The 26930-nt window shown below is 49.0% G+C and overlaps 1 protein-coding gene across 2 annotated transcripts in view; it reads left to right on the forward strand.

Moving 5' to 3' along the window:
* Positions 1 to 26930, forward strand: part of VPS45 (vacuolar protein sorting 45 homolog) — a 53886-nt gene that overhangs the window by 19580 nt on the left and 7376 nt on the right. For both annotated transcript variants that reach the window (XR_007353595.2, XM_048827896.2), the window contains exons 11-14: positions 2735 to 2893; positions 4087 to 4194; positions 4713 to 4834; positions 13123 to 13254. Coding sequence is in view for 1 of the 2 variants with exons in the window: in XM_048827896.2 (XP_048683853.1) it covers positions 2735 to 2893; positions 4087 to 4194; positions 4713 to 4834; positions 13123 to 13254 (521 nt within the window). In the remaining variant the exon portion in view is untranslated. The remainder of the gene's footprint in view (positions 1 to 2734; positions 2894 to 4086; positions 4195 to 4712; positions 4835 to 13122; positions 13255 to 26930) is intronic.

The following is a 26930-nucleotide window of genomic DNA, read 5'->3' on the forward strand; positions in this document are numbered from 1 at the left end:
GGTGCCCGTCTTCAGACATATGGGGCCATTTGGCTCCCATTGGAACTGTTCAGCCCTGGGATACAACAGGAGCTGCAGGCGTTTGGCACCTTTGAAAATCTATGCCTAGGTGGCACTTGGAATCAAGGCCCACTCGTGAAAATAGAGGTCTCCCCTCTTACTGTTCTACCATTAATGGAATCCCCCCTTGGCCCTAATCCTGGAAGGACCGAGATGCACCTTTACGAGCAACGGGGCAGCTACATTATGAACTGCACACTTGAGAAACCTTTTGGAGTATTGCTCCAACTTCCACTGCACAAACTCTCCTGGAGTGTGCTGCGGCCACTTGGCTAAAGGAGACTATGGTACAGCCAGTGCCTGACTGGACCTTCGTGAAGCCGCTAGAAAATAAATACATGCAAACCACGCAGTTGGCTTTTTTTTTTTTTTTTTTTTTTTTTAAAACATGGAAATGCCTGTGATCAGTATATCTTTAGCTGCGTTGCCCCAGGCAGTTCTCTGTCATGGTCTCCTACTGGTAGCATAGGGGAAAGGCCACAGAAACAATGAAGAATAACCCACTGCACCAAAGAAAGAAGGAATTGTTCTCTCTCTGATGTCATTTCAGCAGTGGATAATTTCACTTGTGCCCTAGGCCCCTGGAGTACAGTACGTTTCAGTTATTCCTTTCCTGGTCTCTTAGTAAGTGCGACATTGTACATGAGTCTTAGAAGAGACGACTGCCTGGAAGGTTTTGAATCCCATCTTCTCCTGTGTGGACAATTGCTTTTCTGTTTCATCTGCTGCCCACTTTCTTATATGGACGTTGTCACTATGCACTCAGCCAGGGATCCAAAATCCGCAAGCAAACATCCCTGCAGGATCCACGCTGTGGGTGAAAGCCCATGGAAATGAACAGCAGTTTTGCTATTGACTTCAGTGGGGCCAGGATTTCACCCTACGTTTTCGTGGTTGTCACCTAATCCAGTTACAGCAACTTGTGTCCATAGATGGGAACCTGTTCGCAATTCGACTCAACCAGATTTGTGCGTCTGCTTTGCCTGACTGTCTGCGCTAGTGGATTCTGGGGGATATCCCATAGTGCCTTAGCAAGGGCTAGAACGCTCGGAGATCACATTCTCTAGTTCATCACAAAGACGGAGCCGCTTTCATTTCTGTGCCTTTGAGCTGACACAGGCTGGCTTTTCTTTTGAACCTGTGGCAGATTTGTACTGTCCAGAGGATCCTACAGCAGTTATCTGCCCCTGACGGGAGGCCTGCAGGCTCGTTCAGTCCTTGACGCCTCTTCTCTGGCATCCGGCACAAAGCAGAGAGTTAAGAGGTTACTTCTTCCCCATGCTCCCTTACGCATCTGCCAACTTGGCTGCGCTGTTTGCGCCATTATCTCAACTGTACAACTTTGCAGAGTCCGTGCATGCTGACGAGGGGATGTATGTTGGGGTGGGGGAGAGAAGTAACGGTGCTGTTTCTTGTAACAGGAGGGAATAACATTAGGCTGGTAGATCCTGGTCAAAGGCCAGTTTACACACAATATAATTGCCCATCTCCAACCCCTAGGTAGCTAATGCAGTGGTTCTCTCCCCCCCCCCCCTTTTACCCATGACGGAATCTCTGTGCCCCCCTGGGAGCCATGGTCAGGGCCAGGGCTGGGAGCAGAGCTGCCGTCACGGCTGGGAGTGGGGCCTGAGGCTGGAGCTGTGGCTGGGGGCAGGGCCAGGAGCAGAGCCGGAGCAGAGCTGGGGGCAGAGCAGGGCTGAGTGGCACGTCCCACCCTCCCATGGGGGCTGCCCCAGGCCCTGCTGTGCCCCCTGAATGTTCCTCTGCGCCCCCCCCCTTGGGGGGGGCATGCCCCACAGTTTGGGGACTAGTGGGATACAGCAGGGGTAGTGAAACTCTTTATAACCTGGGTCACATCTTAAGCCTGGCCTATGTTGTTTACGGAGTTAGGACAGGGCAAGGCATCTTACATCAACCTAACTATTGAAGTGTCTGCACTTCAATTTCCCTCCTGCCGCCGTGACTGCCCAGCTACGGTGACTTAGTAATCCCACCTCCACAAGGGGCGGCGAGTCACGGTCAACGTACTTAGGACAGAGCAGTGTCCGTACACATGGTGCGTTGCTTACACTGACTGTTACCAGCTTTCAGGAGCCTTCCCACAAGGCCCCATGCCGACGGTACAATCGATATTAGCACTCCTGGTGAGGACTCGCCAGGAGCAAAGCGTACACACGCACCGGCAATGTCATTACTGCCATGGCTGTCTGCCGACGTAAGTTAGGTTGACTGAATTTTGTAGTGTAGACAAGCCCTTAGGCAGACTCCCTAGTGGACGCCTCCCCTCCTGTTTGCAATGACATCCTGTCCCTGTAGCAGCTAAAGCGATGGATTGCATGAGACTGTAATGTTGGAAACGTGATGGCAGTAAATTTTTGTTGCTTCTGGTGCAAAAACTCTTTCCTTTTGTGCTTCACTTCATCCCTGTCTTCTCTTCCCGTTGCGTACTTCTGATGCCCTTTCACTTTCTCCTCCTCTCCCTGCTGCATGCTTCCTCCTGCCCAAAGACTGCCTGAGACTTTGCCTTCTACACACGCGGCTCTTTTGTCCCTACGTGGCAGGTTTGAGACGTGATTTACACAACGGCTCTAGAAAAGCCGGTCTAATGCGCAGGGCCAAGAAAACCCCAGCCTTTGAACGCTGTGTTTGGGGGGGGCCCTTTCTATCGTTGCAGAACGTGCGGCGGCTCCTGCAGAACCCCAAGGTGACAGAGTTCGATGCCACGCGGCTGGTGATGCTCTACGCCCTGCACTATGAGCGACACAGCAGCAACAGCCTGCCCGGGCTGATGATGGACCTCAAGAACAAAGGGGTTTCCGAGAAGTATCGGAAGGTAGCTGCAGCTGTTAACCCATCCTTCCAGAACTGGGACAAGTGGGCAGCGGATAGGAAAACACAAGGGGGCATATCCTCAGCAAGTATCAATGGTCCTAGCTTCACTGAAATCAATGGAGCTGTCCCCGGGTGGGAGCTAATATCTGAATTATTATGGGATGTGGTCTGTGTAGCTCTCCTCCATCCTTTGTTACTTGTGAGCTTTCCTGGGGCAGGTACCGTATCTGCCTCTCACATTGTACAGCACTGAGCCCGACTGGGGCCTCTGGGCATTACTATAAAATATACAGTTAATGATCTGGGAGAACACATCCGCTTCTGGAGTTTGTCCCCATCTCTCTGGATACTGCTGACTTCTCCCCACCCGAGGCGACTCTTACCCTGGCTCAGATGGGCGATCAGATACTGAGGTGACAAAAGTCTTGTAATTAGAAGGAAATTTCTGAAGGACAATCCTGGTATTAGAGTAACAGCCGTGTTTAGTCTGTATTCCTTTTGAAATACCTCAAATGGCCTTGGTTGACGTCTGCAAAGCGCTTTGAGAGCCGCTGTGAGACTGGAGCTATAGACTGGCATCATCCTCCTTGGCCCATGTCCCAGGTCCTCCCTCCACTCCCACCTCCTAAGTAAACCGCTCATTTTGAACAACTAAAACCCAATTCAAAATCCCTGTCCCTGCTGTTCTTATTTATTACAGTAGTGCCTAGGGCCCTGATCCAGGACTGGGCTCCCTTGTGTTAGGTGCTGTATGAACTCTCATGTGGGTAGGCTGGATTTGCTAACCCCTCCACTCACTTAGGAGTTCTGGCCCCATGGCCTATTTAGTTCACTGCTGCGGTGTTCTATGTTTAATTTTTACTGGTCTCAGACCCAACACCAAGAGAGGCTTGGTTGCGGGGTGGGTCCCCATTTGGCAGAGAAGTTGCAGTTTGAATAGACCATGGAAATTAAACTCCCCCTCTCAACCCTCTGAAGGCACCTCTCCAAGGCAGCGCCAGGAATATGTTGCTGGGAGCATACAGGGGACACTTGGCCTGCACCTCACCTGTGTATCAGGTTGGGGCTAGCTGGAGTCCCTTTTGGCTCCTTGGGCATCGCTCCAGCACCTTCATCAATGCTAAATCCACATAAGCTTTCCTGAAGCTAGTTCCTCATGTTAATTGGTCTCCGGTCTCCTCTCTCTCTGGACAGCTGGTGTCAGCGGTTGTGGAATACGGTGGGAAGCGGGTCCGGGGCAGCGATCTCTTCAGCCCCAAGGATGCCGTCGCCATTACCAAGCAGTTCCTCAAAGGCCTGAAGGTATTAAGATCTCTGCCGCGTGTTCCCTGGCAAAGCCCAGACAAGGACAGGGGGCGTGCAAGGGACCCGAGGGGCTCTGTGTAGCGTTGCCGTGAGGCAGTCGCATGAGAGCCAGCACCATGCGACAGAGCTGTCCCTAACACGGAGCGCATGCAGGTGGATGAGAGGGCAATGCCAAGGGACACCAGGCACCACCTGCAATGCACCTATAGTCATTCCTCCTGTCAGCTTGTGTTTATTTCAGCCAGGGCTGCCCTTTACTAAGCAATCTCCAGTGACTCTTGCCAGCTCTGGGCATGGAGCTAAGGTTGCGGGGTGGGGCCGGTGTACACCTTGTTTCCTGGCTTTCAGAGGTTGGAGTATTTGTGCGCTCAGCACACTGCAAGGGCACAAGGCAGTTGATCTGTACCAACAATCGCTGCGTCCGCTGGATGCTGGTCGTTCTGGATCATGGTTTTGCTGGCCCGCTCTCTCCGCTTCCTGCCTTGAATTAAAAGCACTTTCTCTCTGTATCGCAGGGCGTTGAGAACGTGTATACGCAGCATCAGCCCTTCCTGCATGAGACTCTAGATCAGCTCATCAAAGGAAAACTTAAGGATGGCCAGTACCCCTACCTGGGTCCCAGCACGCTCCGGGACAGGTACGGAGGGGGCAGGCTGGGGACAGGAGAACCCCTTTGGGGTAAATAAGGGATAGTTAATACCCGTGTCCAATATGCTCAGGAAACATCATAACGTTTTGTTTAATAACTATATGATGTGGAGGGGATTCCATAGCACTCGATCTTGCCCTATCGATGGTAAAAGTAAGAACAGCAGAATTAAGTCCTGGAGCGTTTCTGGAAATCTCCCCCTATATTTTTCCCTTTGCCTTCAGACAACTGCATGCATGGAATTGCTCTGTAGCTCTGCTTTAAGAGTATTAGCTTGTTTGTCAGTTTGATTCCTTCCAGTTGCCTCAAGACACCAGCACTCTCTAGAGGTGAAGCAAGGAACTGAAACTTGATCTCTATTTCCCAGTTCTGCTACTGGTTTGCTGTTTGACCATAGGCAAGTCGCTTAACATCTGTCTCAATTTGACCAAGGGCAAGTCATGCCTGACCGACCTGATTGCCTTCTATGACGAGATAACTGGATATGGAGAAAGTGGTGGACATGATATATCTTGACTTTAGCAAAGCTTTTGATATGGTCTCCCACAGTATTCTTGCTAGCAAGTTAAAAAAGTATGGCTAACTTGCCCTCCTGAGCCGGTTGTTCTTTCTGGTGAGAACCTGACCTCGCCCAGTGTGGCTAATAAGCTGGCTAGTAGTCCTTACTGAAAAAGAATGTGGCTGCCCTTTTAGGGCTGAGCTGGTCCATTGTCAATATGGCCATTAAAGGCAGCTATAGGTTCCAATGATTTAATGACCTCTGAGAGGAAGTCATGGCCTTGTGGTTTAAGGCACAGGACTGGAAGGCTGGAGACCTGGTTTCTAGTCCCAGCTCTTGGACCAGTTACTTAACCCTCTGTACCTTAGTTTCCTTATCTGTAAATCAGAGTTTCTGCTTCTGTAATATACTGGTTCAGGGTGTTCAAGCCACTTCTAATGAACAATCTGCTTAGAGGATAAGAGCCTGCCATTGCTGCAAGCTTAGAGTTATTCCTTTGGCTCCAAAGGTAGACACCTGTGCTTCTGATGCTGACTATCCTAGGTTCACTCCCTGTTGATGAGCCCCGGTGGGTTGGCACAGCGAAGCGCTCGGCGACCCTCTGGGGAAGGCACTTTATATGCAGAGTGTTGCAACAATCCTCACCCCCCTCGCACACCGGATCCTGCCAGCTTTTATCAGCAGCTGCCACATTTTGTGAGCTAATAATTTTCAACAAATCGGGTGGCTGTTGCAGGGCAGGCTGGGTTAAATTAAAACTGCAAACTCATTTAGAGCAGAAGGGAAGTGGACTTCGGGACTGAGGTTCAGCTACATTGAGCAAGTGGGAGGGGAGGAAGTGTGTCCAATAATGCTCGTTAATTTCTCTGGCTCTGGGAGGTACACCCAGCACAGCTCTCGCTTCCTTCCTTAGCCCCACCATAGGGCTTTGCGATCCAGCTGATACAAGTGAAAACATATTTCAGAACGGAAAGGCGTCCAGATTCCACGCCAGCTTGACAGCCGAGGCCATTAACCACTTTATTTCTGAGTGATAAAAGAATTATGGGCACACAAGAGATGTGTTGTTTGTCTACGTGCCAGGAAATCTCTGCCTCATGCCAGATGCTCCTTTAAAAATCCAGCAGTGGATTGTGGGGCTTGTGGAAGGGGCTGCTGGAAAGGGAAAAGCATCTGATTGTCCCAGGATGGGGATGAAGGCAGCAGAAACGCAAGCTTGCTCCTAGGAATGTCAAGAAATGGAATTCTCCTCCTAGGAAATGCTCCAGCCTGGCCCTGGAGGGATTGCTCTAGGCTGAGATGGGACTTCAGTCTCCTTGGCCTCTCTGCTCAGCCTGCCAAAGGGGCCAGTTCTGTTCTCTTTGACGTGGGCATTTGCCCAGTGGCCCTGAAGTGAGACCCACCAATTCATTTCACACAGGCCACCAAACAGCAATAACCATTTCCAGACGCTTGATTGGAGCCAGCAAGGTGGGGCAAAGGGCCCCTTGAGCCAGCCAGTGCCTCTAGCTTCGTTTAACCCTCTGCCATTAAACGTGCTGGTTGCCAATGAGATGGCCCTAAAAGGGCTCATCTCCAGGGGTGCGGCATAGAGTGCAAGAATCTGCCCTTGGGGACGTCACGGTGCTAAGGGATTTCCTCAGGGAATGGGAGCAGGGTTTAATTTCCCAATGAATAAGATTGTCAGAAATGCCTAGATCCAAAACAAAATATAGCTAAGCTGGACAAAAAACAACTTTCCATCTCTTCCCCACCCCGCACCATAGCACCAGCCTAACCCCGTAACTGACTGAGTAAACATAGGGAGTTCTTATAACTTCAGCAAAATAAACAAACCCCAAAAGGCAATGGCAGAGATGCCAAACCATATTCTGCCCTAAGCTTTTCAGAGCAGGTCTTCCCTGGGGTTAGTACAGCGCCTAGCAAGGTGATCCCAACTGGAACCTCTGGGCGCAATATTAAATAATGGCTGCATTGTGGAGCCTCCCACAGATTGTCATGAGCCATCGGGGTCCATTGGAGGGCTATAGCACAGGGGCATGAGATTAGCTGAGTCTCACTGGACAGTTAGGTGTACCCAGAATGCCAGCATCTTGTTGCAGCCCCTTGGGATTGTTTAGAAATACAACTCTTGTCTCTCTTTATCAGCGGGAGACAGTGTAGCCTAGTCCACACAGAATTTGGCCTGTGTCTCAGGAGACCTGGGTTCTATTCCCAGCTCAGCCACTGGCCTGCTGGGTGACCTTGAGTAGGACCCATCCCGTGCCTCAGTTTCCCTATCTGTAAAAGCGCTTTGAGAACTACAGTTAGACGTGCCAGATAAAAGCTGGGGGTTATTTTCACCTTTCTTAAAGTACAAAATAATTCAGTGCTTGATTGATTATTTTTGCGGTGTGGGGGGGGGGGCTGGGCAATAGATGCTGAAAGTTGGCCTAACTTGGTCTTGTACTGCTTCCAAAGAGACAGGAGTCCTCTTGGCAAAACCCACTAGCACAGCTGGCCATGTCAGCAGAAAGGCCAAGGACCAAGTGGGCAATGTAAACCGACCTGCCGCTTGCTCCTAGATGAGGTCAGAAGGTGGCCGTGTATTTTTCTCCCAGTGCCACTGTGGCATGAGGGTCAGCAGCACTGGCTCGGGGCGGAGCGCCCCCTGGAGATGCATGCACTGCTTCCTGCTGCACCACTTGCCTGGTCTCCTGTTCCAGGCCCACCTTGCCTCATGAGGCTGGCTGAGAGCACTAGATGGTCTGGCTGCAGGCATTGATGGGGGAGAAAGTACCCCAGTGAGTTTAAGGTGCTGGAGCACTGGAAATCCAGGGCTCAGTGTACAGATGGCCTGGTGATTACGCTACTAGCCTGGGACTCAGGAGACTTGCATTCATTTCTCTGCTCCTGTCTGACCTGGGGCAAGTCACTTTAAGCTGTGGGTGATTCCCAGCCCAAGGAGACATACGCATGCTAGTTCTGATCGAGCTAACGCATTGAAAATAGAAGTGTCGGTGGGGTGGCGGGACAAGCTAGCCACCCCAAGTCCAGTCCCATCTGAGAGCTAGGGATGTACTTGGCCCGCAAGCCCCGGCGGCCCCTACACTCAATCAGACCTAGTGCAGGAATTATAAGCACGCCTCACATTCTCTCTGACGGGGATCATAGTCCAGCTCTCCCATAGAGGATAAATATATTAGATTGTGAGGTACTTAAGTTCCAGGGTCATGGGGGGCCACAGAAGTACCTTAGATAGATTGATGGAAAATTAATCAGGCCTTAAAATCTATCCCGAAAAATTCCAAAGGCACTGAGAGAGGAGCCACCTTAAACTTCACAACATTGATAATACATGTCAGGGAATCACTTAAAACCCAGCCCAGGGCAAACTGGACTAGAGTGTGTTGCCACGTGTGGTTTCAGCGGACGGCGTTACAGTGATTGATGCGAGTTCAGCAAAAGGTCAGGATGAAACATTTGTATTTCACCATCAAAGGGAGGCAACCGCTTGAACGGCAAAGAATTTTTAAAGGCTTCTCAGTGTATGAGTCTTTCCGTAATAAATATTATGCTCTTGTGGGGGAGGAGAAGCTCCTGGTCCAAATTAGCAGCAAGGAGGGGGGGGGAATCTCTGTAAATCATCGAGCAGGGTTCCAAGCAATTCCACTTAATCTTTCGCTTCCAACTCTCCTTTTCCTGCCGTTTAAATGTCATTCTCCTCCTATTTGCCATACACGTGCAGGCCCATCGACACTACTGCGTGAGTCATGCTAGCGACAGCTCGCCAAAAGCTCATTATTTGTATTACAGTAGCTCATAGAGGGTCCAGCTGAGATCAGAGCCCCACTGTGTTAGGTGCTGTACATACATGTAGTCAGAGACGGTCAGTTCCCCAAAGGGCTCACAGTCTAAATAGACAAGATACACACAGGCTGGGAGAAAGGAAGGATTATTATCGCTGTTTTACAGGCGGGGAACTGAGTCAGAGGGAGATGAAGTGACTTGCCTAAGGTCAGAGAGAGTCTGTAGCAGGGCTGCGATCCCAAGTGTCCCAGCCCAGTACCTTACCCACAAGACCATCCTTCCTCTTAAAATGCTTGTCAGGGGCTTGATTCCGCCATACTCTTGTCTGACAATGGCATTGCTATGCAGCTGTTCAGCTTACTGGGTTAGCTAGATCTGTGCTCTGGTGTGCCAGCTGGGATGGTTTCTGTGACCTGGACTCCACTCAAATGAGGATTTGCCCTCTTCAGAATAAGAATACTACCAGGTTTCCAAACATTTCTCATAAAACGGGCAAGGTCCTTCTCCACCAATGGGTGGAGACCCTCAGACAGGGGAGTACAACTAACCAATGAGACCATCTTGGTCAGTGACACTAAGCAGCGGTCTCTGCACACCAGCAGCCGAACTGCTGTGAAGGTTTTAGCAGGCACCAGGGCAAAGGAGAGTTTGTAGAAGGAGGGATTTGAAGGCAGATGTTTAGGGGGAGCTCCCTCCTTGCTTGTGTGAAAATTTAACAAGTGGGCAGTGGAGGCCGGCACCAGATGCTGATAGGAGGTGAACGTTAACAGCTCCATAGCAGATGAGATGATAGGTAGGTGAGGGTTGACTCAGCCAGGCCGGGTATTCACTTTCAATCAGCTTAGGTTGGTTGCGATAGAGAAGGGGGAGCAGTGGACGGTTTGAAAGATGGTTGACACCGTCAAAGTAATTCAGTCCTCATGTCTTCTCCCAAGTTGGTATCAACTGCAGAGCTAAGCAGCCTCACTCTGATCTGCCTCTTCTGGGTCATGATGTTAAGTGTGACTAGACGTCCCCAATTAATTTGTAAGGCTGCTCGTGCTTTCACTGAAGCTACTGCAGGGGTAGCGTAGGCGGAGGAGTAATGTCAGGATGAGCTGTGTTGATACTGTTTTCATATGCATTCTGGGTTCCTCCTTAGCTGCCTTTGCTGGGGTGGTTTTTAAAAAAAATCTGTTGAGCACCGTTTGGAAGCGGCCAAGACCTGATTGTCTCTGGACACAGGGACAAGAACAGCCAATGCCAGACTCCTCTGTCTGGGGCTTCATCTGGGCAGCAAGCCCCTGCTGCTCCCTCCAGCAAATGTGTTGCCCTGCTGTGCTGGAGCTGCTAGTCTGATAGTGTGTGTTCTCGGCCTCGTGCATTGGGATCAACTTCCTGCACAGCAACGTAGCCCTGACTTCTAGGGCAGGCTCGCTGCCTGCCTGGGGCTGCTGTACCTCCTGGGATCTGCAGATCTCAAAGCACTTTATGGTGGTGGTGCATGAAGCCTTGAAAACAAGGGTGACCGTGTGCTATGATGCCAAGATTGAGGCCGGGCATTCTGAAGGAGCCAAAAGGAGATATTTGGGGACGTAAATCCCTCAGGCCTTGTGAGCCTGAGCTGCTTGGAGACCGACCCAGTGGATGAAGTGGGGTTGGGTGGAGGTTGTAACTAAGTGACTCCCTGTGCTAAATTGCTTGTTTTATTTGCCTGTTGCTTTACTGATCCAGTTACAGTCACTAGTTCAATTTAACAGCTGTAATTGGCTGGTTGGGATTTGTGAGACATAACCACTGTGGCCCCCATAGCAGATCGGTATTATACCCACTTCCCAATGGAGCAAACAACACTTGCCCTGGAGAGACACAGGGAGTCGCCAGCAGACCTGGGAATAAAACCCTGAAGTCCTGACTCCCAGCTGTGTGCTGTGTCCTCTAACTGCACGTGCAACTGTCTAATAAAGTAGGGATTTTATCTGTTAAGCTTGCAGTACCACGCACCCCCCACGGCCCGCTTTCAATTATTATAAAGTACATTGTCAACTGGTGCCCTTGGCCCCTCTTTCTAGCCATCAGTGATTTGGCTGATCTCTCCTAGGCATCACGGCAGAAGTGGGTCTTGAAAAGGGATTCAGAAATACTCTTCAGTACCGCAGATTATGGTTTATTAGATTTTTTTTTTTTTCCCCTTCTCCACCCCCGAAAGAGCTGGGCAAATTTGCATCCAGTTTCCAAAGAGGCATGTCTGAACCAGCTAAAAGCCATGGCAGAGCAGTCTCCATCCTCCGGGGCTGGCTCAGTGACTCGCATCCTTGCTCGTGCATAGAAACTTCGTCTGCTATAGTGAAACATTTGAATCTGCACAGTCTGAACATGCAGTCGCTGTATATAACCTGCTTATCTTAAGGCTGCCATACAGAAGGTTTCACAGCTTGCTTTTATTCAAGGGACTCTGTAACTCTTCGGGGAGCGATCACTGCACAGAATCCTAGCTCACTGGGAATGTTGTGAACGCAACGTACGCTGTGCTGCTGAAATCCTGATAGTTCTCCCACCATATAACTACTCCGGACTGATGGCCCAAAACATCTGCATGATAAATCGCACCATTGTATCTGCAGAGCTCAAGTGTGGAACGGCTAGGCTGGCGTGTTCATGTACCTTTTTAGGCCTTTTCTACAAGGGATGCCTTTCTGATTAAAAACCCTGTCCTTTCGTGAAAGCTACACAGCTGAAGCTAAGCCACTATCCGCTGTTCCAAAGAACAGCAAGAGGAGATTATACACTGACTGCAGATGAAACTTGTGTTTGAAGTCCATTGAATGCCTCAGGAAGCAATTTCTTTGTTTAACGTAACTCTGAGAACCATGTTTTTCCAAGTGCCCTGTAATATTAGGCACCTAAAGTTTTGGCACCCAGGATCTGATTTTCAGATGGGCCAAGTACCTGCAGCTTCCAAGAACTTCCAAAATCTGGCTTGAGGTGCCAGATTCTGGGCACCCTATACTAGAAACTACTTTCTGACAGTTTTGGGCCTTGCTGCTGATCAGGAGCTTGCGTGGACCACGCAGACTAATTGCTGATTGTTGCAGCAAGCAGCTCTAGTCTAAGAGAATACCTGGCTGGAGAACAGAGATCAGGCTTGAGGGCTTAGGGAGCACAGCAGCAAGGTAACCAGGAGGTTGTGTCACAATTTAGCTGCCCTGTAGAGAGAAGCTTTTGGACTCAGTAATGTACGTTATTGGAGTCACCTGAGAGGATGCACAGCACCGTATCCTGTGGAACCCCTACAGTGCACTCCAGGGTTCACAGATCAAAGGTGCCTCATGAGCCAGAACCAACTTCTTGTACCTCTGGGCCAGCTGGGTGACTTGGGGGGTGAGAAATGGGGTTGGGGGTGTGAGGAGGGAGAGATCAAAGTGCCGGCTTTTTTGGGGAAGCAAAATATTCAGGGCCACATGTCTCTCTGCATGTACCGAGGTGAAAGCACCCTAGCCCTGCAACTTCCCTGCAAAATCCTGTGCTCCTAAACTTCTTAGGGATTATAATCTCAGAGGTGAACTAGGCATAATCCCACCTATTCCGTAATGAGCCAGAAAGACTGCATCTGATTTGAAACAAGATGGCTGCAACGCTGTCGATGCCCTTATTTGACTCCTAAATTGATCTTAATTTAACAGCCCCAGCAGGGTTGTGCTCGTGCATTAAACATTGGTGGATGTGTCATGGTGGCGCTCAGTTGGAACACAGACGCTGCCTGCTCCTGCCTTTCAGAACTGTTCACACCTTGTGTAAGTGTTTAGCAAGGTACAAGTGTTTAAATGCCACATGATGTGCTATTGCATCATTGCCCCCTCAGGGCCCTGTACGTCACAGAAATTAGATATAGGGAAAATCCACTGGCTTGCTCAATTTGTGTCCCTGGCCAGGGCAGGATTTATCCCTAGGCTGTGTTGTCTAATGCTTTGTCCTGCTCCGTTTCAAGAGCTCTCCCTTTTCATTGCAGGCCTCAAGATATTATTGTGTTTATCATTGGAGGAGCAACCTATGAAGAGGCGTTAACTGTGTATAACCTTAACCGCACCACCCCTGGGGTCCGGATCGTATTGGGAGGGACCACCATCCACAACACAAAAAGGTAACAAGGACCGGAGCCCTATCCCCTGGGTTTGAAAATGGTTTATTTGTGTCTAGGTCTGTGACATAGGAGCATTTCAGGGTACCACTGAACAGTCAGATCTCTGGTCTAACCGCCCTGCCTGGTAGGTATAGCCCCAAATGCCTTGTTGGCTCTGGAAGAGATTGTCAGGCTGAAGGTTTAAGGAACTTGAAAGTCAAAGATAAAAGTTCTAGGTACAGAGAGACGTATGTGCATAGTTTCTCCTGCTTTGAATTTGACGCCCACCGTAGTCTGAATGGGAAGGTAAGGGAATGCCCGGAAATCCAGACCCCACGCCTGATTCTGCTCTCAGTCACTCTGGCGTAAATCAGCCACGAACCTGCTGAGGTCAGGTAGGTTCCACTGGTGTAAGTGAGATCGGAAGCAGGCTCTGTGCTTGCAGTAATGGCGATCTCTGTGCTGCCTGCAGATCTGCACAGTACCGACTGCTCTTCACGTCGCTCTCTTACAAAAGGAGCTGTCATTCCCAACCCACCGTGCACCTCAATATCCTCCCTTAGGAGATGGGCCATGTGTACAGCAGGCTTGATCCTGCAAGACTCTTGGGTATGCCGATCCCCCTTAATTCTCTTTGATCCTATGTTACCAGTGCAGCCCCTGAAACATTCCAAGCAGCTCACTTCTTGGTGGGTTTGAGCTTGCATTGCCCCAGCAATGGAAGCAGGTGATCCAATCCTAAAATTCCCTGTTAGTTCCTCTGAACACCATCTTGCTTTCTCCAGAAAACAACTGGGACTTGTGTGATGTGATCAGCTGATGAAACTTACGAGCCCAGTTTCCAAACATGGGCACCATTTCACAGGCCTAAGTGCTGATCAGAGCGTCCAAGTCAGGATTCGGTTATCCTAGTAAGGGGGAAATTAGACCATACATCTGTACCACCTCCTGCCAGGGGGTGGGGGAACAAGCAGGAGTATCTCCTCCTCTCCCATGCCAGCTGCTAGCTAAGCAGAGAACCAAGAATTCTTTCAATTCTTCCCCCACATCCCTCCAAATATCCCATTCTCTCCCCTTTCATAATTAAGTCTCCTGGGCCGGTAGCCAATCAGTTGATGGGGAACAGGAGGGTAAAGTTAGAAGGAATGTGACAGGTGACCTGAATCCATCCCATGTGCTCGATCAGAAAATGTGGTGAAATCTAAGAGCTGGAACAGTCCCTGGAGTTGTCCAACAGCTGCTCTGAACTTAAAGGGACCCCTCTGCCCTGTAGGGACGGACGGAGGGGAGGCTGAAACCTCATTAAACTTCAAATGCAAACTGTATCATTCTGGTGACATTACATGTAAACATTCAGGCTGCAATATTCAAAGCTGACTAAGGGCTTTGGGCAAATGGGACTTCATTAGAATGAATGGGAGTGGAGCATCCAAATCCCCTAGACAGCTTTGAAAATCTCTGCCTCCACATTCTGCAATTTCTGAGTATTAACATTCTCATAGACACTCTAACTGGCCTGTGTTGCACACACCCACACCCCAAGGACCCATGTCTGCTCTTGGGTCTAGCCATCCAACCCACAAGGCTGGATGGGCTGCTGAAGCCATAAATCTGTCCCAGGTTTGTTCACCAGCTGGACCAAGTTTGTGAGCCTTTATCATTGTTCTATTCTGGTAGTGCCTAGATCAGGGCTCCATTGTGCTGGACTCTGTGCAAACACATAGGACGAAACAGTCCCCATCCAGAAGAACTTGCAGTCTAGGAAAATAAATGACATCAAAGCATGTGGAGGGATGCATTTGGGTACATTCAATCTATTATCTACACACACACACTTGCAATTTTAGCCCAATAAATATTTGCTACTATACCTATTATGCTGGACTTTTAAATGCCTTATTTCTGCACCTCCATCCTAATTCCGTCTCCCACAAGATATATTCAGGTTGCATAGCTGCTTGCACAGCAATCATTTGTATCGTATTGCACGATCCAGTGGCTTTCACCCCCCACTCCCACCAAACATATTTTTTTACATATGTGCAGCAGTGTCCACTCTGAAATCTGTTAGTTTTTCCTTCAGTTAATAAAGCCCTCAAATTGGACACCAGTCCAGATGCAAGTGGCTCTTATGAACTGGGTTACAAAGGCAAGTCTGTATTAGCCCACATTTTGACCAAATCCTACCCAAACTAGCTAGCTTTCCATTTGCACCCCGCCCCGCTCCATGGTTAGCCTTGGAGCTAAACTGCATTGCTAGAAACGGAAAGATAAAGTACTTTGCAGTCATGCTCACTGCTCCTTGTCCAATAGGCCCTCCGGAAAAAGAGAGTTGCTAAAATGTCATCTTGGAAAGATGCACCCAGCCTGTAAAAATGCAACTATGATGAAAACAGCTGGCTTCATTGCTCCTGAATCACTTTGAAAACCAGTTTCCTGGTGTTCCATTTACTCTAATTCCCAGCAAACAGCCCAACGTACATTCCCTCCCAAATGCAAGAGCTTGTATAAACCAAGAAATCCCAGGGTGTGGCGCAGAGGCTGACAATGCACCTGTGGTCGCTTAGATCCATTTCCAAGCTGAATGACAGCTTCCTGCAGGATTGGAAACTGGGTCAAAACCCTCCCACCTGGTGGCTATTCACCAGTGATGTTTAGAGATACTAGGTGCCGAAAGCAGACTGGGCCCCCAAATTAGAGAAACCAAGTAAAACCCAGACCCTGTAGATCTCTAGTCTGGAAAAGGAGCCTGAACCCTGTAAACTGTTCTCTGCAGTGGCTTGTTTAATGTTGCAGCTAGCACAATACTACTGCATCTATAACATCGTCCATCAGGTCATTTCTGAGCACTTTCCACACATCGAGGCTGTGATTCTCCCCCAAGAGCTTAAAGGAGGTAGGCACCTAACTCCCATTGGAAAATGCCAGGCTAATTAAAGCATAGCGCCTCCCAGCAGCCTTGGTTCAGGAAAGCATTTAAGCATCTGCTTAAGTTCATTCCTGTTCAGCCAAGCACTTAGTCCCATTAAACGTGTGCTGAATTCCCATTGGCTTCGTCGGAGTTAAGCATCTACTTAGCGTGGTGCTGACCAGGGAGCCTTTCCTGAATTGGGGGGGACTCTCTGAAGTAAGTAGTAACTATTCCTGCCTTACAGATGAGAAACTGAGGCACAAAGAGGCATGTGTTGCCCTAGGCCAATGGCAAGTCAGTATTAAAACCAGGAACAGAACTCCTGGTCTATGACTCTTGGAGGCCTCTGGCTAAGCTCCTCACTTTAAGAGGTTGGCCATGGCCTGAGCTTAATGGCCTACATCTACGGCGGTGTCCCCGCTGCAGCCTAGGCTAGCTGCCAGAGTACAGCGCCATCTAAGAGTCTAGGGACGTACTCTGGCAGCTAGCCCCAGCTGCTCCCAGGGCTGCCTGGCCACTACATCAACTGCCCTCGCTTGAGCAGAGCTAACGCATGGACTTCTGCCCAAGCTGGAATTATGCCCCCCATCTACAGAGTACGCATACCCAAGGCTGTACTGTCAGACCTTGGTAGCATTAAGATGACACACAGGTGCCAACCCAGAATCAGCATTTTTCAGAGGCCCAGCAGGGCTGTCTGCCAACTGCCATCATTGCTGTTGATCTAAGCTCTTCCCAGGGTGCATGGGGAGAAAGGGGCAGCAGATGCAGTTACCAGAGAAGACTGGGGAGGGGGGCGGTGGCATCTATTTCAGAGACATGACACTTTAGCCTTTCCAGCTAGTGACTTAGTCCTGGCACATCCCTCACTGCACATCATCCAAAGGCAGATTCCCCTCACTGCTGGTGTACTTGGCCATGTGCCGCCTACAATTGAATCCCTCTTTTCTAATGACCCTGGAACAGAAGCCGTGAGAAGGGTTGGAGGAGGCTGGAGGGTGCTCCCCAGCTTGAGGGCCAAGAGGTTTGTTTTGGAGAACCTGCATAAACTGGACGATCGCACAGCACAGTTAAAAGGACACTGTCTATCTAAGGTCCTGGTCTGGCCCTGTCACCATTGTACCTGAGCACCTCCCCATCTTTCATTTATTTATCCTGTGCACCCCTGTGAGGCAGGACAGTGCTGTTATCCCCATTGTACAGATGGGAAACTGAGGCACTGAGAGGTTAAGAGGCTTGCCCAAGGTCATCCAGGAAGTCTGTGGCACAGCTGGGAATTGACCAGAATTTCCCTCCTAACCACTGGACCATCCTTCCTGTCATGCCTCCACTTGCAGGTGATGGGTCCAAAACATGATCCCAGGATGACTGAGTTCTCCCCTCCCCCCTGGCAACTTGGCTACAATCCATGGTGCACTTTAGAACACGGGAATATGTTTTGGACCCGTCACTCTTGAGAGCCCTTTGAATTTTAGATTCTTCGTTCTTGTACCACTATTGCTTTGCACTTGCACAGTGCCATTCAGCCAGCATGCTCAAAGCACACTGCAAGTATTTGGTTTTGTAGGACCTGCCTCGAGGTCCTGTCCCCTCTTCCATTTGAATCCCGTACCAGGCAGCTCTTAATCGCTGTTTCTGAAACTGTCCTGAAAATATGATGTAACGTTTGCAGCTAATCCATGTTTAGATGCACCCGTTGCTGACACCTGTTGTCAGCAAGAGGTAATTTTGCTGGTAGAGACCAGGTTCAAGTGTTGAACAGCTCTAAGGGTGCCATAATCCTGGAACCCCCAATTTGTGACACTTGAAATTTTGGGAGAAGCTTCTGCCTCATCCCCAGGTCCAGTCTACCCGTTTTGAGACCGATCAGATGTTTTGGTGAATGGTAAAATTAGGCTTATAACGGAAGCCCCATTGCAAATCTTGATGGCTTGACAGCCTTTGCGCCGTAACGAAACACGGAGCAACGGCAGAAGGTAACCGATAGCAGAGATCTCCTGACAGGTATAACTTTCACCCAGTATTGAAGGCTGAAACCTGCCTTGAAAGAGGATCTGTGTACTGAACTGAACTACGTGTCCTGTAAGACACTTGGAGGCCACGCGTATTGGAAGGGCTCTGCAAAGAAATTGTAGTACCATTAACACGCTCCACTGAACAGCTCTGCATCTCCTAGCTGTGTCCCTAGAGCAGAGGGGAGGCAGGGCTCTTCGGCCATGTTTTCCTGTCTGTTTGGTGGTGGGCTTAAAGTTTGACTGGCTCAGCAAAGGAACTTCTCCAGATGTTTCCTCCAGAGGCTCTTTACTATCTCCCTTCTAGAAATTTAGGAAGGATGGGGTGGCTGTGACCCCAGACCCTACCCCACCGGAGACCGTAACCCTAAGTCGAGAACCGCTGACCTACTTTGGTTTTGAAAATTTCACCCTTCATTTTTGGTATTCACTGCGTGATTCTGCATCTGTGGGTTGGGGAGGGGAGAGAGAGAGAGAGAATGTGTGTGTGTGTGTGTGATGATACACACATAGGCAGGGTCCCTGGTTGTGAGGATAAAGAGCTTCTGTTTGATACAGATCAAAGTCAGCCAAGGGCTTGGAGGACTGGGGTGATGTGGTTGGGATAGAGAGGACTTTGGCAGCAGTGTATTGATTAGGCTGGAGGAGGGCAGAAGAGGTTGCATGGTCCAATGGATAAGGCACTGGACTGGGAATCAGGAGAGATGGGTTCCATTCCCACCTCTGCCACTGATCAGTTGTGTGACCTTGGGCAAATCATTTGCCCTGTCTGTGCCTAAGTTTCCTTTTCCACCCTCTGTCTGTTTAGAGTATTTCTACATGACACAAGCTGCCCAGAACCCAGAGTTTGTACTTGCATTGCTAGCCTATGCTGCAGCTGTTCCACTGCATCTAAACTGCTTTTTTGCAGGTGTGTTGGTGCAGGTCTGGCTACCTGTGCCTCAGTCACACTTCAGATTGCAGTGCAGACACACCCTTAGATTGGAAGGGTGGGGACGGTCTCCGATTTTTATGTCTGTGCCTTGCTCAGTGGGGTCCCAGTTCTGGTTGGGACTTCTAGGCACTAGCGTGATGCAGTTAATCATGGAGCAGTCTTGCTAAGAGATGACCTATATTAGCCATAGCGATGGTGTTAGAATTATCAGGGCCCTGTGAGGAAGGTAACCCATAGAACTTAGAGATGGAAAAGCTTATCTTAGGGATTTATTCCACTGCCCATCACCATAGTATTTGAGCACACTCCATACCTGGGTGTCCCCAGGGTGCACGCCTGATACTAAACTGATCTAGCACTTGGCCTTAGCTGAAGGTTCAAGAAGAAGGAATCTGTCAATGAAAATGACACACCGGGATATAGACAGTGGTTCTTTGCTCTGATCACCCGAGAGGATGTCAGAATGCTGATTGTTCTCGTAGCTTCTGGCAAAGAGCTGCTAGTTTTTCTAAATCAGCTGGTGCGTTGTCTTTTTGGGATGGGATCCCAGAAGCCGAGTGCTGGAGCCACCCTTTCAGGCTGGGCTTAGATTCCTGCTGTACTGAGTAACGTCAGCTAGTTAGGCCTTCTCCCCTGACCGCAGCTTGGCGTCGTCTCTGAATTATTTACAGAAAAGGTAGGATGCAGTACCTCCATTTGCATTTCAAAGAAGGAAAGAAAAAAGATGGATGTCATGTTATTGTAGGGTCCTGCCCACATGTGCAGGGATCCTCATCTGAAAACGACACGAATTGGAATAATTTTTGCATTTTTTCACCTACCGGGTGAGGCAAGCATCCCCGTAATGCTGATAAAATCAGTGCTTTCCATCCATAGGTCTCAAAGCATTTTCCAAAGGAAGGTCAAGTATCAGGAGCTCTAGGATATAGAGAGGGGAAAAGAGACTTGGGCAAAGTGCAGGTCTCCCGATTCCTAGTCTAGCAGTGTAGCTTCTGGACCATGCCTTTGCTGCTGCAGGCTTTGTCCAGGGAGTTAAAAGAGCCTGTGATTCTGGCCTGCAGAGCACTGGGGGACACTAGTGTCTGGGTAAAATGTCAGGGCTTTTCTTATTAAAAATCCGCACGAGACTGCTGAGGTGTGGCATACCCATGTCCTGCATGGATGGGAGAGCTGGAAGCTTACAAAGGACATGGATAAGACTCGGAGCACAATTACTCGAGACCCTGGGTAAGAGAATAATGTCTTTCTGTGGACGCATAGCTTGCCGATAGCAAAGTGACTCACTTCCGGCACTCCTACGATCGGGCAAGATCACAGGCAAATCAGGAAGAGGAGAAAAGCCAGTTACGTTGGAAATACTGTCAGATGCACTAGTCTCCAAAGGAGAGTGGATGTTTTACTACTCCTGTTCTGCAGCGAAAGAGGAAAAGAGGTGGATGACAAGCTTTGCACCGGAGCCGTGACTTGAAGAAGAAAATACAGTTTTAATTAAAATCTGAGGCTTAGCTGTAAAAGTAAAGGGAAGTGGCTATGGCAACATGACCATCAAATACACAAAGGTCTGGTTTTCTACTTCTCTTGTGCCCTACAGAGTCATTCACACCTGTGCATGTTGGGTGTAAAACGAAACCAGATCAGAATAGCAGCATCCTACACCCACTCTGCACTCACTCTTCATTGGTGAAAATGATGACACAAGGTGCAAGGCAGAGAAGGGTCCAACCCATAATGTATGAACTTCAGTGCCGTAGAAAGCTCTGACATCTTTCGCAAGCCCCTTTTCCTCTGCAGGTCTCTGGTTCAGATCCAGCCTGGATTGGTAGAGATTGAAAGTTCTCTCCCTGATGGTTCTTTGGTGTCACATAGGTGAAAGGAGCTGGTGTCTCAGACAGTTCTCAGGAGCCAGGCTTTCCTCTCCCAAAAAGCCAGCCGCTTCAGAGCTGGCACCAACCGGCTCCCTTCGGGTGCTCTCAGAAGATGAGGCCATGGCTGAGTGATGGAACAACGCCTGCCAGACAGGGTATCGAAAAGATCAAGGAGTGACTCCATTAGAGTATAAGGACCTTCACAGGGAGAAAGTATCAGGTACTAACGGGCTCTTTAATCCAGCGGAGAAAGGCAGAGAGAGAGACCCATGGGCTGGAAGCTGACACCAGACAAATTCAGATTAGAAATAAGGCACAATTCTTTATCAGCGAGGAAGAGTCACTGTTGGCACAAACTGCCAAGGAAAGCGGTGGCTTCTCCAGCTCTTGATGTCTTCAAATCAGGACTGGGTGTGTTGCTGGCAGCTGCTTTAGCCAAACCAGTTACTGGGCTCAGTCCAGGGGTAAGTGGGAAGAATTCTCTGGTCTGGTTATACAGAAGATCAGACGAGATGATGTAACGGTCCCTTTAGACCTTAGTCTATGAATTTCTGGGTAATTACAGCATGTCTGCAAGTGCCGTGGTACAGGATGAGGCCACAGAGAGCATGTCTGTAACAACGTGGGCAATGCATTGAAAGGAACTCGCTGACATGGTATCCTGTCGTTTTTTGAATTTGGCTGTGATCTCTGGTCTTATAAACCATTCAGGGTTGGGCATGGGCCAGTACTTGGATGGGAGAGCTCCAAGGGGAAAATACCACATGCTACAGGGAGAGGGGCAGGTAGCAAAGCCGGAAGTCGTCTTCCCCAAGTTCGTGCTGAACCAATGTTTCCCCCCCGGTGCTAGGAGAAGCTGTATGGCTGGAAGTGCCATTATTCAGATGAGGGATCAAATGCGGGGTCTGACCCCTTGAGACAATTCAATGAATCCCAGTGTTGCAGCTAAATTTCAATTTGGCTAACACTGTATGCTCCTTCCCACCTGAAATTCCTCCTGCAATCTCTATTGGACATCATTTTTCCTCTTGCAAAGCATTTGCCGTCAGTTGAAAGCAACTGCTGCTTTCCACCCCAGAGGTGATTTGCCTTTGGACAAGAGACTCGGTAATTCCTTTAGTGCCTCACAAACCTCAGGAGCCTTTCAGACAAAAGGCACCATGGCAATGTAAGATTATTTGCTAATAGACTTTATACATTAAATATGGCAAGACCTGGTAAATTTGCTGACCCTGCAGGAACAGAACCCTAAAACCATGTCGACCTATTACACCACAACGGCTCCATTCCAAAGAGTCTGGGGGATTTGTAAATTTTCTCTTCCAGAGAAAAGGGCAAACGGTTATAATTTCAGATCCTTTTGGATTCATTGCTTTTTGTAAAAAGAAAAGGAGTACTTGTGGCACCTTAGAGACTAACCAATTTATTTGAGCATAAGCTTTCGTGAGCTACAGCTCACTTCATGCATCCGATGAGGTGAGCTGTAGCTCACGAAAGCTTATGCTCAAATAAATTGGTTAGTCTCTAAGGTGCCACAAGTCCTCCTTTTCTTTTTGCGAATACAGACGAACACGACTGTTACTCTGAAACCATTGCTTTTTGTGTAAATGTAAACCACTTACTTTACACAAAATCCCAGGATGTGAAGTTTGTAGATTTATTTATTTTTATGGCCAGAAGGGATCCTCCAATCTTTTTGTCTGACCTCCTGCGTAGCCCAGGCCAGAGACTTTCTTCCAGTTACTGTCCTGAGCCCAAATGTCAAACGAGGCAGATTTGTCATTATTAAATATTGACGGAATCAGACATGTATCGACCCCCTGGGGTTTCTTTGTGATTATCTGTGAACTGGACTAGTGGTTCTCAACCAGGGATCCAGGGGGCCGTGAGCAGGCTTCAGAGGGGCCACCAAGCAGAGCTGGTGTTAGACTTGCTGGAGCCCAGGACAGAAAGCTGAAGTCCAGGGCCTTGAGCCCCGCCACCCAGGGCTGAAGTCGAATCCTTAGCAACTTAGCTTTGTGGGGTCCTCTGTGGCGTGGGGCACTGGGCAGTTGCCCAGCTGGCTACCCACTAATGCCTGTCCTGGTTTTTATATGCAGAAAACCAGTTGTTGTGACACAGGGGGCCTTGGAGTTTTTATAGCATGTTGGGGGGTCCTCAGAAAGAAAAAGATTGAGAACCCCGACCTAGACAACTCCACTTTACCCCCTCCTCACTGACTGCACATTGAGAGAAGGTTTTTAACAGTGCAGTGGGATCCAAGGAAATTTAGCAGTTTTGACAGAGCGGTTTAATACAAGGAAGCCTTCCCAGGGTTTTATTATATTTCCATCACATTCTAACTCCTCTGGTAATCCACTGGCCTCCCTGTAATGAACTCTCTGTTATTCCTTCTGGATTAGAGTGGATATCTCACAATAAACAAGGAGATTTTTATATTAATACTCTGAGCAGCCAGTGTAAGCACCTTAATTCTCTGCTTTCATTGTTCTTACCAGTCCAACTTCCACTCTCTGATCAACAGCTGTGTCTATGGGGCAGGGGAAACGATTCTGCTTTTTTGGTTGTTTTTAACTAAGCAGGAGACAAATGCGCTTTTGGAGCTGGTTGTGTTATTGTGGTTCGTATCTTTGTGATGGTGTTTGTTTAAATACCCCGTGCATTGTACAATGTATAGGCGTAAGCCTAAGGTACTGGGAGTGGATGCTTTACAGTGTGGGAGCCTTTATTGTTTTTGGCATTACTGCCCCTTTACTCCACTTTGGCAGTGTAAAGGGGCCTTAAAGTGGGCAAAAATCTGTGTGTAACGTAAAGGAACCTTAGTGTAAATGAGCATCTGGCCGGGTGGAGCTGGGGGGGAGGGGTGTGTGTATATACACACACAACTATACTTTGCTCACTTTGTGTATATATCCATACATGCACAGTGAGCGAAGTGTGTGTGTGTGGGGGGGGGGGGGGCGGCAGTGGAGCATGCATTCCAAGGAATTCCGTGTAAGTAAATTACACTTCAAAAATGTAACATGTTCCACTAATTGAGTCCATCCTTGCAAATGAACGAAATGCCAGTGATTCTACAAGGAACAGGGGCGTTGTTTGCTAGACTATTACCAACCTGGAGGCCCTCAGGCCTTAATGATACTGAAACTGCAGATAAAATCTTCTCACTTTAGTGGGAGTTAGGCTCCTAGAAACCTGTAAAAATCTGTCTCTCAAGGCCTGATCCAAAGCCCACTGAAATCAATAGGACCCCTATCAGCTTCAGTGAGGTTTGAATCCAGGGGCCACGGGGCCTGATCCTGCGAAGTACTGAGCACTCCTAAGAGATGCTCAGTGTTAGCAGGAATTGAAGGAGCCAGCTGCTGCACAGGATTGGGCCCTGAGTATCCCTGTATGCTGTACAGTCTGTTCGCAACAGGGCTCTTGGCAAATGTCATTTTGCAGCAGCTTGAAGATTTGCTCTGCCATCCCTGTGCTCGCCCTTGCTGGCAAAGCGTTGGGTCAGGTCCCCCCAGCACCCTGCCCTTTCTTATGGCAACATTAGCCGCGTTCGTGTTGCAGCAACAGCTCCCCTGTAGAGCCTGGAGCTATTTAAACGTTAAAGTGTCCACTTGGATTAGGCCTGAGCGCAGATAGCGAGAGCAGTGACTTAGCTCTGAATGGGGAGCTTTCCCATTTAAAATGTAACTGGGAGCCTTTCAGGACATCTGTTCCTCCATGTGACCTTCCTCCACTGGGACAGTGCATGGGCTTGGCCCAGGCTCCTTCCATTGGTAAATGACCAGCATCATACTACTTTTGTGTGGAATTCAACACCCAGCCTGCAACGGATTTGAAATTCAAGCTTGGGCTTGACAGAATCCCCCTGCATCCCAGTGCCCTAGTCACTGGACAAAGCCTTATCTATTAAGTTGATGATTTAACTGGGATTTGGTCCTGCTTTGAGCAGGGGGTTGGACTAGATGACCTTCTGGGGTCCCTTCCAACCCTGATATTCTATGATTCTATGATTCTATAAGTTCAATGAAAGCAGGCTTTTCTCAGGGGGCGGTTTGCCCGTAGCGGTTCTGACTCCAGCAGCGGGTGCCAGTATCATTCCTCCAGAGCGAGAACCGCTCCGCAGCTCTAGTCTCAGCTGATAACTAGTAGTACAAGGCCAGCTTCTAGGGCCAGACTCCAGCTTCTTCCAGCCCGGCGGGTTTGTCTCCATCCCTTCCTCTCGCTGCTTCGTGTGTTCCTCTCCCGAACGATCCATCGGGAGCGCTCTGTACGTATCACGGGGTGTGTCACTTGGCGGGGAGTTCCGAGTGCTGGCAGGCCTGTGTTTTTATCCTGGGATGCCCCAAAATACCAGCTGATTTTCATTTTTTTAATTGCCTTAATGAAGAAGAGCCCCATATTCCCATGGGAGGGGGGCATCGCTTCACAGCTGATCCACATCTTTGAGATGTGCAGATCTTACCATAGTGTCCGAGAGATGTGGACACATGCCCAATTTATGAGAGTAACCATTGCACTAAACTCTAAGGGGTAAGTCCTGGCTTACGCAGCTACGCACAGCCAGAAAGCCATAGCAGGGAGAGGACACTAGGAGATGTCTTGCCCTGCAGAGATGCCAATGGCTGGGTCACACGAGAGCTCTGCTGTATGTTGGATCAGTGGCCGTGCACATAGATCAGCTGGGCAGGGACATAGCCACACCTAGGGGTGTGAGTTTTGCAGAAGGCTTGTTCTTTGCGATCTAGTGTTTAGAGCAGAGGTCTGGAAGCCTAGGGGCTTGGCTCTCTTCGGGTACTCTCTGCGCACTCCTCGCTGTAGTATCTGAGGGTTATGTCGCTGCCTTATTTTGTGACCTGGCTCATGCTCATGCTCACCACCCTGGCAAGTCATAGGCACAAGCCTAAAAAGAGGGGGCCTGATTCTTGATTGCATGAAGGCCTGGTCACATCGCTCCGGTGTGAATGAGAATTCAGCCTGATGTGGGACCTTCAGACTGAGCATCTGAGCATAGCGAGGGCAGATAGTGCCGTGGTTGGAGACACGTGTTCTGATCCCTGCTCTTTCACTGACTTCCCATGTAACCTTGGATAAGTCTCTTTGTCTCTCTGTGCTCGTTTCCCCACCTGTACAAGGGGGGTAATGGCACCGCTCTGCTGCACGGTGCTGTGTGAGGATACAACCATAAAAGATTGTGAGGGGCTCAGATACTACAGTGATGGAAGGCAGATAAGCACGATCAATTGATCGATAGATTTGCAGATCCCGTTGACTTCATTGGGAGTCATGCATGCTCAGTTTCCTTCCATTTAGAAGGAACAATCAGTTGCACACATATACAATGGGAAATGGCTGCTTTGGAAGGAGTACTGCGGAAAGGGATCTGGGGGTCATAGTGGATCACAAGCTAAATGAGTCAACCGTGTAACGCTGTTGCGAAAAAAGTGAACATCATTCTGGGATATATTAATAGGAGTGTTGTAAGCAAGACATGAGAAGTAATTCTTCAGCTTTACTCTGCGCTGATTAGGCCTCAACTGAAGTATTGTGTCCAGTTCTCGGTGCCACATATCAGGAAGAATGTGGACAAATTGGAGGGAGTCCAGAGAAGAGCAACAAAAATTATTAAAGGTCTAGAAAACATGACCTATGAGGGAAGATTGGAAAAAACTGGGTTTGTTTAGTCTGGAAAAGAGAAGACAGAGAGGGGACATAACAGTTTTCAAGTATGTAAAAGGTTGTACGAGAAGGAAGAAAAATTGTTTTTCTTGACCTATGAGGATAGGTCAAGAAGCAATGGGCTTAAATTGCAGCAAGGGAGGTTTAGGTTGGACATTAGGAAAAACTTCCTAACTGTCAGTGTGGTGAAGCACCGGAATAAATTACCTAGGGAGGTTGTGGAATCTCCATCATTGGAGATTTTTAAGAGCAGGGTAGACAAACACCGGTCAGGGATGGTCTAGATAATACTCAGTCTA

Source organism: Caretta caretta, chromosome 24 (assembly GCF_965140235.1).
Source record: "Caretta caretta isolate rCarCar2 chromosome 24, rCarCar1.hap1, whole genome shotgun sequence".
NCBI lineage: Eukaryota > Metazoa > Chordata > Testudines > Cheloniidae > Caretta > Caretta caretta.